The sequence below is a fragment of the Falco rusticolus genome, chromosome 20 (genome assembly GCF_015220075.1).
Source record: "Falco rusticolus isolate bFalRus1 chromosome 20, bFalRus1.pri, whole genome shotgun sequence".
In the NCBI taxonomy this organism is placed as follows: domain Eukaryota; kingdom Metazoa; phylum Chordata; class Aves; order Falconiformes; family Falconidae; genus Falco; species Falco rusticolus.
The window spans coordinates 3,410,508-3,423,037 of NC_051206.1; the positions used below are offsets into that span (position 1 = coordinate 3,410,508).

Below are 12,530 nucleotides of genomic sequence, written 5' to 3' on the forward strand. Positions count from 1 at the left end.
AGAATACAGATCTTTTCTGGGGTTTATCATTCCTCCATCACCTTTGCTCACTCCAGTGCTGCCACGCACGAGTTTCCATCAGCATCTCTCCTCGCCCTGCCCCAACAACCTCCCCCACCGCCGGCCGTGTCCCAGCTCCTGCCCCGTGGCCGCGGATCCTTCCTGCCCAAGGGAAACCTTTCCTTCCTTTGGGCAAAGCCACTGGCCTCAGGAAGAAGGATGGAGGAGGCTGAGAGTCCCGACAGCTCACGGCGAAGTGCGTGACGGGCTAGGTGGAGCTGCCACCGGTGAGTCAAGGGACTCCCAACGACGCACGAGCGTTTTCCTCCTCGTCACTCGCCCGGGTGCTGGCGGGGACGGAGCCCCGAGCCCCGCTGACACGGTTAAAGCTTTGATTGATGGAGCTGGAGAGGGCAGATGTTTTATCGCTGCATCAGAGGAAAGGGCTCCGGGCAGATCCACCCACGGGGCCCCCGGGGAGATGCACCAGCCCCGGAGCTGGATTCCCAGGTCAGGGACCAAACTTCCCTTAAGGATGGGGAGTGGTAGGTTCTGGCCGAAAAAATGAGATTACCAGAAGGACAATATTGGTTTTTCCTCTGGTGTGGAAAGGCGTTCTGCTCTGCTCCCAGCATTGTGCAGCTTTATTCTTCCTAGGGGTGTATTTGGAGTTCACTGACGCTTGCCCCATCGTTAGTCACTAATCAGAATCAAGTACGAGGGACCTTTTGCTTGAAGCGTTGGGGGAAGATTGGCATCCAGAGGAATTTTCCAGAAGTAGCCAGGATTTTCCCAGCATCCCCAGGTGGGGCTGTCTGGGACACTTTGGCAAAGCCCTGGGTTCAGCTCACAGGTGCTCAGCAAGGCTGGAGAAGCAGATCAGCATCAGCTGAGACAATCCAGCCCCAGACATCAGCCCTTCTCCAGCTCAGCGGGCCACAGCCACCACCCACATCCCATTTACATGCAACCGAGTTGTCAGGAGCATCTGGTGGCAATCTCTCCCCAGTTTCACATCCAAGCACTGCCAAAAAAGTCACATTAGTGTCACAGAAATCCCGCATGTGCTGGTGCCCGGCTCAGCTTTACCATCTCCTACTCGATTTTGCAGCAGCTAAGGGTTTCATCTGCCACCAAAACAGCAAATAACCCTCTGCTCGGATAGTCATGCTGCTAGAAAAAGCTCATTGTTTGCCATAGAAAGAGCAAAACCTGAATTTCCAGCAATTTGCTGGACATCGACCGAAAGGCCAGCGGGAGCAGCACGTATCCCGCTGTGTGGCCGGGCTCTGGCAAGAGGCACGTTAGTTTTTTCAGCATCCCCTGATATTCAGCTGATGGGCACGATACGAATGAATGAATAATACAGTGGTTTTTGTAAATTATATGTGTGCTCAGAGAGGTCTGATGTGCTCTGGCTGCTTGTCACGCAGGCGGCAGTTCCTTACCGAGGTTGTAAATGTTTTAATACGGTAATAAGTTTCTCGCATGCCATGTTCATCGCCATTAAATGCCTTAAAAGAAGTGAGCCAGCTGTCCCAGCTTACTGCACCTTCAGCACCCCAACTCTCGGCTGAGATCGGAGCTCCCAAAAATCCTGTTCACCCCTGGGATACGTCTGACTGTGCCAAACTAAGGATGGATTTGATTGAAGCAACGACGGGAAAGAAAACATGGGGATGCTTTCTTCTGGCGTGGCATTTTGGGCTCCCAGATCAGCTGCAATTTGATTTTAAGACAATTGTTGATGAAATCTCGAGAAGTTTGGGATCTGGGCATCGTGGCAAAGGGTAAAGCTGAAGCTCGGTGTCAATCCCTACGGAACTCCACCCCGGCTGCCCTGCTGGGAACGGGGCGAAAGCTGCGTCAGCCCTCGCACAGCATCACTCCGGAGGATTTCTCATGCAGCTCCGGGGCTGTCAGGAAGCGATTAAGAAAGCAAAGGAAATAAAAGCAAGTCAAAGAGTTTTGATCCCGCTCACCCTCTTCCCCCCACAGCGCTGACGCTGGAGAGTGGAATTATTCAGGGTCCCCTTTGAAGCCGTGCTTGCGTCAAAGGACGGCACCTGAAAACGGGGAATCGTCTCTATTCCAGCCTGGATTCAAGGCAGAGAGGAGCAGGGGCTGATCTGGGGCAGAGCCTCATCTCTGCAAACTCGAGTGGTTTGTTCAGTCACTGGCACCAGTACCACTACGGGGATTGCACTGGGCAGCAAGAAAATCAGAGCTGTTCTACACTCCTGCCCCCAGGCTGGGCTTAGACCACTTCATGGCTAAGCCAGCCGAGCACATCGCGACCCACGTCCCCATCCCCACCCCGTTCACCTCCAGTGTCACAAAAAGACACGTTTCAGAGCAAACAAGCAACCCAAAGGCTGATTTCTCCAAACCCACCCCAAAAAACCAGGGGTATTATTTGCTTTTCCTCCCTGCTCCCCTGCTCCCGGGAGGCTCCGATGTGTTTTCAGCTGGTTCGGCCACCCCCGGAGCCAGCGCGCAGCCTGACGTCACCCCCACGCTGCACCTCCAGCTCCCATTTATGCTGGCAGCGCTCTAAAGATAGATCCAAGCAAAGATTATCAGCCCGAGCAGTATTAATAGGAGGCAGCTGCTCTTTAAAGATGCTTTTAAATAATCTAAAGAAACTTTGTCGTATTTTTAAAAGCCTTTTAAGTGAGCCAGGCTACCCCTCCTCTTCTCTTGCACACCCCCGCCCCAGCCCACGTGCACCCACGCCCTGGCAATGTGTCAGCCCATTTTGTCACCCGGCTGGCTCAAAAGCAGCTCTGCCATCCAACGTGGGCCAGGGGACACCGCTCTGCCCCCTCTTCAGCCCAAAGGGAGGGTGGTGGCAGGATTGTAGAGCTGGGAAGGGGTGCACAGCCCCCCCGGCTGCCGTGCCGGGCTGGCTTAGAGCAGCCACCTCTCCAAAAAAGCCATGGGCAGAGCCGGTCTTAAGAAAAACACGGCGAGCTGCCTAAATTGGTGCTGAGCAGAGGAAATACATCCCCTTGGGTTGGCGGGGTTGTACCTGGGGTCTTCCCCACACTGACATCCCCACGCACCCCCTGGTTCGGCAGTGGGACCGCGCACGTGGCACGGCCACGAGCCTTGGGACAGCCTGGTGAGACGGGACGGTGTCCCGCTGCCGTGTCTGCCGCCTGTTTTAATGGCACGAAGGGAAATAACACAAGATCTGGGTCTTTCCTCCAGCCAGCGCCGGCTCCCGGGCCGTGCTTCAGCCAACTAAATGGCTCCCGAGTGCAAAAAACAGCCCGAGAAAACAGTGAAAGGCAAAAATAAATATTGTGAAACTCACGGCTGTAGAAACCAGCTGCAGCTGCCGGTGGCCACATCTGGCCGCCGTGGCATGGCAGAGGCAGGACCCGCTCGGAGGTCCGGGCGAGCGGGCAGAGGCAGCATCTCCCCCACCTGTCCCCATTTCTGGGGGTAGGAGGAGGATGCTGTGCTGCCCTGGGTACCCCCTGGCAGGAGTGCGGACCCCGCAGCATCACCGGTCCTCTGCTTGGTAACCTCATCTCCCTGTTAACTGAATAATGGAGTGAAACTTTAGCTCTGCTGCTCTCAGCCTGGAAATAAAACCCTCCGGCACAGTGCAGGCTCCTGCTAGACACCGCTCGGGGCTGTCTGCACCGAAAGAGGAGCGGGTACCCCCGTAAATCCCACCTTTATATAAATTCAGTGGGTGGCGGTACGACACCTAGGGCAAAAGGGTGGGGGTCTGGGCTGGAGCTGCAGGGGCGATGCTCGTGCCCGAGGGCAGCAGATGCCTGTGGTTGTTAAAAATAGATGCTGGTGGCACACTGCTACTTTTAAAGGCCAAATCAGGGTAAAATCTATTGCTGCACCGTGAGAAATAGATGAGGGCAAATCCCATTGGAGTGGAATAAACGTTACTCCCCGTGCAAATAGAGGCAGGGAGGCTGGGAGGGAGCAAGCGCCGGGGATTTGTGCAAGAAGAGGAGCATGGGCATGGGCACAACCTGCCCGCATCTCGGTGCATCAGTCTGCAAAGGGGGGCACGGCCCACGATCGGGACCAGGCTCTCAGGAGATGCCAATGCTCCAGGAGTTTCTAACCCTCAACACTTGGTTTTTAAGAAGGCTCTTCCTTTTGGCAGCCCTTTAGTTGAAAGCGGAAAATTACACAGCTCACCCTTGGAGCTGATGGCTGTATCATTAATCATGCCCTTTTTTTTTTTCTTTCTTTTTTTTTAAAAAAAAAAGAAAAATAAATGCCAAAGAGGACACCACAGATGCGAGCACCAAATGGGCTGCTCGGGTTGACCTCCAATTGCTTCGATACGTATTTCACTCCGGCTCAGGAAGTTGCTCACAGCCAGTTTATATATTTTAAGGGTGGGTAGATTGACAAATAGGAAATCTATGACATGTAATAGCTGATAACGCATGATGCATTTCCCTCTGCCCTGTGAATTATTTGAGGCTGCATTTTATTTAAATATTATCATGCCTAGGATTTCAGCGTGGGGTGTCCACAGATGACATCAGAGAGAAAAAATTAAGCAATTCTCCTTATTTTAGGAGCTTATTTGTCTTGATATTTTAAGTTATGTTTTTGGCCCGCTATGCAAGCGATCTTTCTTCAATCAAAATAAATGCCTCCCATTAAAAAAAAAAAAAAAAAAAGGCGAAACAAAACAAAACACAAACCCAACAGATGTGGCAAGCCCCGCTGTTGTTCCAAAGCAGAAAGCAAACCCAAGCACGTTTGCCAGGCCCCGTCCGCCCACTTACCGAGCCTGTGAAAACCAATAATAAAGAACATTTGCACAGTGCTTGGTCTTTGCAAACCGCGGGGCAGCTTGCGACGGGGACATACGGGGAGCATGAGGCGCAGGGGGAACCCCCTGGGTTTTAAGTGAGGAAGTTGAGGTTTGGTGAAATTGGGGAAGCCGGGGGGTAACCAAGCTCAGCTTTGCCCCGACCCCGCACACCTTGTCAGAACACCTCTCCCGCACGGCTCGGAGGGCCAAGGAGGATTTAATCCCTGTCCTCGCACCACTGGAAGGCAGCTTTTGGGATGCTGCTTTGCACACTGAGCATCGAAGAAGCACAGCCCAAATTCCCCCTTCCCCACAGGGCATTCACCTCCAGGCACACCATACATGTCCCACCACGTCTCACCTCTATTTTCCTTGCCAGAGCCAGATATTTATTTTTCTTTCTTTGCCACCATGCTCACAAGCCCCTTCAGCCCCCTGCTCCTGAGGGGCTACGTAAGCCGTCAGCCCCCTCCTGACCACCCCAGCCTCAGCCCCCGGTGAAGCATGAAGCGGCAGGATGCAGCTGCGGGAAGCCCGAGGATGCGTTTGGGATGCTCCAACCCTAACAGGGCTGCTGGTGGGAGAGATGAGAACCCCGGCTCCTGCTGGGAGTCACTGGAGGAGGCTGGAAGGGACCAGCATGGACCTCCTGCCCTACCCTTATGGCTCAGCAAGCTGCAGGGGGATACACTTTTTTGTTTTCTCCCCATCTCTGTGAGGTTTTTTTATTATTTTTTTTCCAGCAGCTCTGCTCCCTGTCCAAGGCGCTCAGCCACAGCTCTTGTGCCATCTGCCGACCGAAGCCTGCTGGCTCCGTGGCCCCACCACACCACAGCACCCACCACCCACTCGGCCTGGCTGCACCCATCCTCTCCCCTCTGGCAGCCCCCAGGTGCCTCCCTCCCTCCCCTCGCTCCCACTACCACCTCCTGCCCAGCCCTGACTTGAAAGTCATCCCCAGGAATCTGGCTACATCCTAGAAAGTCCAAAAATGGGAAAATTCTGCTCCTTGGTCATCCCTGCTATGGCCAGGCAGGTGGCCCCAAAAGCGGGGAAGGATGGGGACAGGCTGCACCCCTGCCGCTTTCAGACCTGGTTTTGCAGGGAAAGAAGGTAGAAGCAGCCAAATTTTGGCTGAAACATCCAGGTATAGAATTATAGAATCATTCAGATTAGAAAACACCTTGAAGATCATCAAGTACACCCATGAACCTAACACCATCACGTCCAAGCGCTGGGAAGGGGCAGCCCAGCAGCTACCAGCTCCCCATGGGGACACCACGGTGGCCCCCGCCATCACCCCAGCACAGCCCTGCGTGTGATGCTGCGACACACACAAATGCAGAAATTCATCTGCCCGCTGCAAAGCAGAGGATCGCACCCTTCATCACCGAAATGCACCGGGGAAGGAGCAGGTAGCCCCGATGGTTTGATGCAGGATGTTCCTTACAGCTGCCTCGTTAGAAAAAGCGACAGACAAATATGAGAACATCATTCTGTGAGTTCAGATTTCCTCCATCTGCCAGCACTGGGGGACACTGAATTATTCATGACATTTCACCAAAATAATCCAACTTAAAAATAACTCCTCTGCTTAAAAGACGGTGAGAGCACTTCTAACACCCACCGATATTTTTACCTCCTGTGCATGAAGCAGCAAACCCCCAAGCCCAAGCAATTGCTGCCAGTACCCACCGCTGCCCCACTCCTCTTTAATAGTGTGGGTGAAGGAGCATAGGGGATGGGGTGGGGGGTGGGGGTGAGGGGATTTCCCCCCCTTTCAGTGCTCAGCTTTGGAGTTTAGAGAAGGAAAACTGCACATCTCCAGTGTCCAAGCAGAGGGCACTGCTGTCTAATGGTTGGAGCCAGGGCTCTGCTACAAGGGTTTGGTTTATGTCAATCCCAAAGTCCTTCTGGCACAGAAAACCTCACCCACTAGCAGATATTGCTGTAGCATCCGCTGAGAAACCTTCTCTCCATTTCCTTCCCCTGATTCCAACAGGTTCCCCAAACCCCAGAAATTAAAGATTAAAAAATGGTGATAAAACCCGGCCCAACAGAGTAGCCAGGAATGAAGCAGAGCGCTGGGAAGGCACTGGCTTGTCTCAAAAAGGGTACGAGAGCTGGCTAAAATAGAGAAAAAAAAGAAGGAAAAAAAAAAAAAAAAGAGGTAAGAGGGCAGAGATGACAACCTGCCCCAGGTTTGGTGGTTCAGCCTTGTGCCCACACTGCATCATGTCACGACACCCTTCCACCCTGCTCGCGCTGCCCTCACCCACCGCCTGCCTCTGCCAGCACAGTGGGGACGTGGCCATCGTCCCGGAGTCAGGCAGAAAGTGAGTTCTCCATGACAAAACTGACTTTGAAACTTTAGCAAGTTATCCCATGGATTCTGAAAAGCAGCACGCTTTTCTGCTTTCCCCACCACCACCAATGTTTATTAAAAAGCCTTGGAGAGGGTATCTGCTTTCCCTCACCCGCCTGCAGCTCGCACTCTGCCATCACTTCCATTTTCTCTGCTTTTTGTTTTCTTTCACTGATGAAAAAGGACTGGAAGGAGTTGGGGAAAAGAAGAAGATGTATAAAACCCTTTTAAGTTTAGTTTCAGCTGCATCAAAGCATTCACAAACTCCTTAGAGACGTTTATACATGTGCTCTGTGCTTGCAACCCCTCCGTGCATCCACCTCATTATTCCCATTATATTCCCATTAGTCAGTATTCCCATTATTCCCTCACTCTGAGCATTTTAAAAACAAAACCTTCTGGCAGGGCAGGTGTGCCTGGGAGGGCTGGCTACCCCATCACACTCCTGGCAGGCAGAGTCAGGTTTCCCGAGTTTCGGATGCTCATCCGACATCACATCGGGATCCTGATGCATCCCAGCGATAGCTGCCAGAAATCAGATACTTCGGGAGCCACAGTCGCACTGCTGCCATAGAAATCCTTCCATTTAAACACCCAACGGTGGCTAGAAGCAGCTTTCTCCTGATTTCATCTAACCTAGTTAAAAAGAGGAGTAATGTCACTGGGGAGCTGTAATCAAATTAACTTGCCAGTCAAAAAAGAAGCCGATGATTTATGATAGATCCTCTTAGTCTTCTTCCCAGAAATCCCCCTGTGGCTTCTCACTGCCAAAACGCAGCGGCCGAGAGCCACGGTCCATCCCCAGCACCGCAGGAAGAGCCCGAGCCGTGATGTCCGCAGCATCAGGAAAGCTCCCGGGCACGGGGCAGGGAGCAGGGCTGGGGCTGGCCAGGCTCAGCAGCAGGTTTTGGCAGGGGAGCACCTGCAGGGATGATTTACGAGCCTCATCCAAGCCTCTGGATGCTCCAGAGCCCGCCGCTGCTCTGCAAGCAAGGGAGGGTTGGATGTGACCTGTGGGGGCACACGGAGCGGGATGGGGAGCAGCCAGCACAGCCCCAGGACCAGCACGGGGCACTAATCCTGCCCCGCTGCCTGTTCCCTGCATGAAGCTCCATTTTCCTTCACTCCCCCCTGATTCAACCCACCCAGTGGGGTCTCTCCGCGGGTCCTGAGCACCAAACTCCAGTCTCTCCATTAATGTCAGCCACACCGAGTCATTAGGGGCGGATAAAACTACTTACCCCAATTCCTTCCTGCTCGTCTCAATCCCAGCCAAGCATTTTACCTTGGCGCCGGCTGCCTCCTGCCATCAACAAGCCAAGGTGTAATGTTACTGTCTGTTTTGCTCTCGCCTTTTGGCGTTTCGAGTCCCAAACAAACCATTTAGACATGGCAATGAATCCAGTCAGGGACTGGGAAGGGGTTTGGGGAAGGGGGCACAGCCCTGGACGTGGAGAAGGGGTTTGCAGGAGCTGCTTTTGCCCACTGGGACCAGGGCGAAGGGGGCACACGGCTGCGGTGGGAGCCAGCACGGGCAGGAGAGTCCAGCCCAAGGTGCCTGAGCTGATTTAAGTGAGCTGCAGTGTCGGTTCTGTACAGGATTAGAAATTCTGGGGTGTGAGAAGCAAGTGCAATAACCCCCAAAAAGTCAAAACAAAGAAAAAAAAAAAAGAAAAGAAAAAGTACCTCCAGGTATTTTTTTCAGCGGGCAAAAGTCACACTGAAAAATCCACATCCCTGCCAAGTGTAACAAAAGCAGGATTAGGCCCGCAGCGAGGCACAGCACCACTGGAAGCCACCTCGGGGGACAGCGAGCACTCACCCGGAGGGCAGCCGAAAGAAGCCGCTTGGGCAGTGCCAGAGTTTTACCCCGGCCAAGGGGATGGAGCAGATGCTGGAGGGTGGCATCGCCGCACCCCGCGAAACCCTCCGGGGAAGGCGAGCTCGGTGTTACCCGCAGTGTGTTTGGCCCTAATTCTTACGTTACACCAGGGAGTAAGGCAGGGTGGGCAGGGACATCGCACGGGCAGGATGCACAGAGCTAAAACCCCAGGCTGCAGGAGCGAACACCAGCACGGTGCACGGCTGAGGACCATCCCGCGGGGCTGCGAGCACTTTGCTCCCCACGCCACCATATTTATTTTCCCTCCCGCTCCAGCCCCTCGCTTCCTCGCCTGCATTTGGGTAGTTTATTTATTCAGCCTCCCCTAACAGGCTGGTTTGGCTATTTCGGTGGTGCGAGAGATACCGACCCAACCCGGACAAAAACTAGCTCTGCTCTGTCAGGGCTATCAGCAAACACCAGCCCCTGAGGCCGGCCAGGAATTTTAATTGAAATAGCCGGTCACCAGGCTCAGATAAGGCCCAGCATCACCCCACAGCCACTGGGGCTCCCCCTGCCCCATGGGACCACCAGCACCCGACCTTGCTCCCCCAACTCACGGGGGGGCCCCGACCTTGCACTGCAGCTCAGCGCCTACCAGCCACTGGGACAGACTGGGAGGGAACTGGGGTCCAGAGCTGCTGTCAGTGGGCAGCCCACCTTGGCGGGGGCTCTCACAGCATCCCTCCCCCGGCCGCAAGGAGCTAGGTGGTCTGCACCCCTTATCAGCCCTTATCTCCCAAAGCCGCTCGCTAATGTGACCTTAATGGAGCCAAAATCGACTCGATTTGTTTTATTGCAGCTCAGCCCCAATGCCCCCCCACACACACTTCCCCTTGTTTTGGAAATACAGAGGGGAAGGGGTCTGGCTCCTTCCCCGGCAGCTGAAAGGGGGGCAGCGTATGGGGAGCCGTGCCCAGGCCTGAGCATCCCGGGAGAGTCCTCCCGGCCCCCCCCCAGCCCCCGGGACCCCCCCAGGCCGGCCCGGCGGGGGCCGGGGGTGGTGCCTGGCCCGGCAGCAGGAGGGTCAGAGGCGGGGAGCGGGTCCCGCAGCGCACAGCCCCTCTGCGGGCACGGCGGCTCCGACGGACCCCCCCACCGCCCCCCGCCCCTTCCCAGGCCTGGAAGATGCTGCCCACCCCCTTCTCGGTGAAGGACATCCTCAACCTGGAGCGGCCGGAGGCTACCGGGGGGGTCCCCGCCGCCCCCGGGCCCCGGGCTGCCCGCAGCCCCGGCGGGGAGGACGAGCCGCCGCGTAAGTGACTGGCGGGGCCGTGGGCGCGCTGGGGGGGCTGGGGGAGGGGGGGGGGGCACGGAATCGCTTTCGTTCCCCCGGGGTGGAAAACCGAGGGCAGCCCCCCCCCCCACCCGTTGCGTCCTCGCACCCTCCAGCCACGATCCCGCCGGAGCCGACGGTCCCCGCCGCGGGACGTGGCAACACCCCCGACACCCCACCACCCCACCCCCCTTGGATATTTTCTTTTTTTCTATTTTTTCCCCAGTGTTTGAGGGTTTTGGGGTTGTTTGAGGCATTTTCCGGGCAGCCCGACAGCCCCGGTGCATCCCACCCGCCGCCCTCGGAGGAACGAAACGGCTCCGGGAGGTGAAGGGGGTGGGGGGTGGCGGGTTGGATGTAGTTGGGTTTTTTCTGCCGAACGGCACAAATCGCCCCCTTTTTCGATGACACGAACCCCCGTGTCGATGCTCCGCAAATTGTCCCCGCTGGGGACAAGGACCGGCCCGACCGGCCCCGAGGCGCCGGCTGCGGCAGCGGGGATGCTCCGGGGCAGCCGCCCGGGGGGTCAGACCGAGCCCCCCTCTCCCCGCCGCCAAAATCCCACCAAGTTTCCTTTGCTCGTGTTTCCCTAAAGCCCGGCGGCTGCAGAGCAGCGAAACGGGGAAAACAGTAGGACCACAGCTTGAGCACTGGGTGGCACTGGGATGCAGAGCTAGAAAGGGCGAGAGGAGCCCGGGCAGGGCGCTCTATCGGCTTCACACCTGCAGATGGACCCCCCCAGCACCCCATTTCCCGCAGCATCCCCTCAAATCTCCCGAGCCCCTGCAGACGGACCCCCCCAGCACCCCATTTCCCCGCAGCATCCCCTCAAATCTCCTGAGCCCCCGCGGCGGCTGCCAGGGTACCCGAGTGCATCCCACCAGCCGGGGAGCAACCGCCAGGCAAGACCCCAGCCCAGATCGCCTGCAATGCAAACCCCCAGCAAATTTAAAAAAAAAAAATACATATAAAAAAACCCAAAACCCAAAGCCACTACTTTGCATCTTCTCTCAGATCTAATAATTTAATAATTTTTCCTCCTTCATTCCCAGCCCCTTCGTTTTCCTGGATTTTCTTAAATTCAGAGCGCTGCAGGATTCTTTCCTGGGGTGCTGGGGGTAAGTGCTACCAGTCTCACTGCCCTCGCTCCCAGCCCCCCCGAGCAGGGCAGCGGGGAAGGGGATTTGGGTTCTGGAGTACTCGATCTCACAGCACATCCCGCTTTCCTTGGGCCCCTCTGAGCTGGGGCTGCCACGGTGGTGGCACCCACAGCAGCACAGGCATCGTTAGGAGGGACCGCAAGGAGGCGTGATCCAAAATTCACATAACAGTCTAATTCCATCAGAAAAAAAGAAAAAAAAAAGGGGGGGTGTGTGATTTTCTTGAATTCCCATTAAACATCCCAGGAAAGTTCATATTAAAAGGGGAATTTCCTTGCATTTCCATTAAACATCCCAGGGAAGTTCACAGTAAATTTATCTGCTATCAACCCTACTTCATCTTCTTCCCAAAGGGCCCCATTCCCAATTCGATTCCTCCTTCGGAAACACGCTCTCCCTGGGAACACAATCAGACTTGGGTCTCACTTTGGGTTTTTCTGGCTGCAGGAAAACGTTTGCTCGCCCACCCCTCCGAGGCAGACAAGAAGAAAGCCGACCCCTGCCACCATCCCAAGCAGCGACAGCGCAGAAAACCCCGAGTTTTGTTCTCCCAGGCTCAGGTGTTTGAACTGGAGCAACGATTTAAGCAGCAGAAATACCTCTCGGCTCCGGAAAGGGAACACCTCGCCAGCGTGCTCAAGCTCACCTCCACGCAGGTGAAAATCTGGTTCCAGAACCGCAGGTACAAGTGCAAGAGGCAAAAACAGGACAAATCCCTGGAGCTGGCTGCCCACCCGCTGCCCCCCCGGAGGGTGGCGGTGCCTGTGCTGGTCAGGGACGGCAAACCCTGTCTGGGGGGCTCCCAGCCTCATCCAGCCCCATACAGCATCACCGCCAGCCCTTACTCCTATAGCTCCTACTACAGTGCCTATAGCAGCAGCCCCTATGGTGTTAGCTATGGGGGGGGCTATGCTGGGGTGCCCCCCAGTGCCACCCCAGGCAGCCACACTGTCAACGGGAGCTTGGGCATGGCCAGCGCTGCTCAGCACCAGCCTCCCTGCTTGCAAGCTGCCGTGCCAGCGGGAATCAGGGCTTGGTAG

The 12,530-nt window shown here is 55.7% G+C and overlaps 1 protein-coding gene across 1 annotated transcript; it reads left to right on the forward strand.

Annotated features, from left to right (window-relative positions):
• Positions 1–10,182: 10,182 nt before the first annotated feature.
• NKX2-6 (NK2 homeobox 6) lies at positions 10,183–12,530 on the forward strand. Its single transcript, XM_037371856.1, has 2 exons — positions 10,183–10,309; positions 11,938–12,530. Exons 1-2 carry the CDS (start codon positions 10,183–10,185, stop codon positions 12,528–12,530), a joined length of 720 nt encoding a protein of 239 aa, XP_037227753.1.

Bases quoted from the DNA above. Each gene is read 5' to 3' on its own strand.
- NKX2-6 (XM_037371856.1), top strand. From the start codon at position 10,183: ATGCTGCCCACCCCCTTCTCGGTGAAGGACATCCTCAACCTGGAGCGG. The intron at 10,310-11,937 runs GTAAGTGACTGG...TTCTGGCTGCAG, and splicing joins CGGGGAGGACGAGCCGCCGC to GAAAACGTTTGCTCGCCCAC.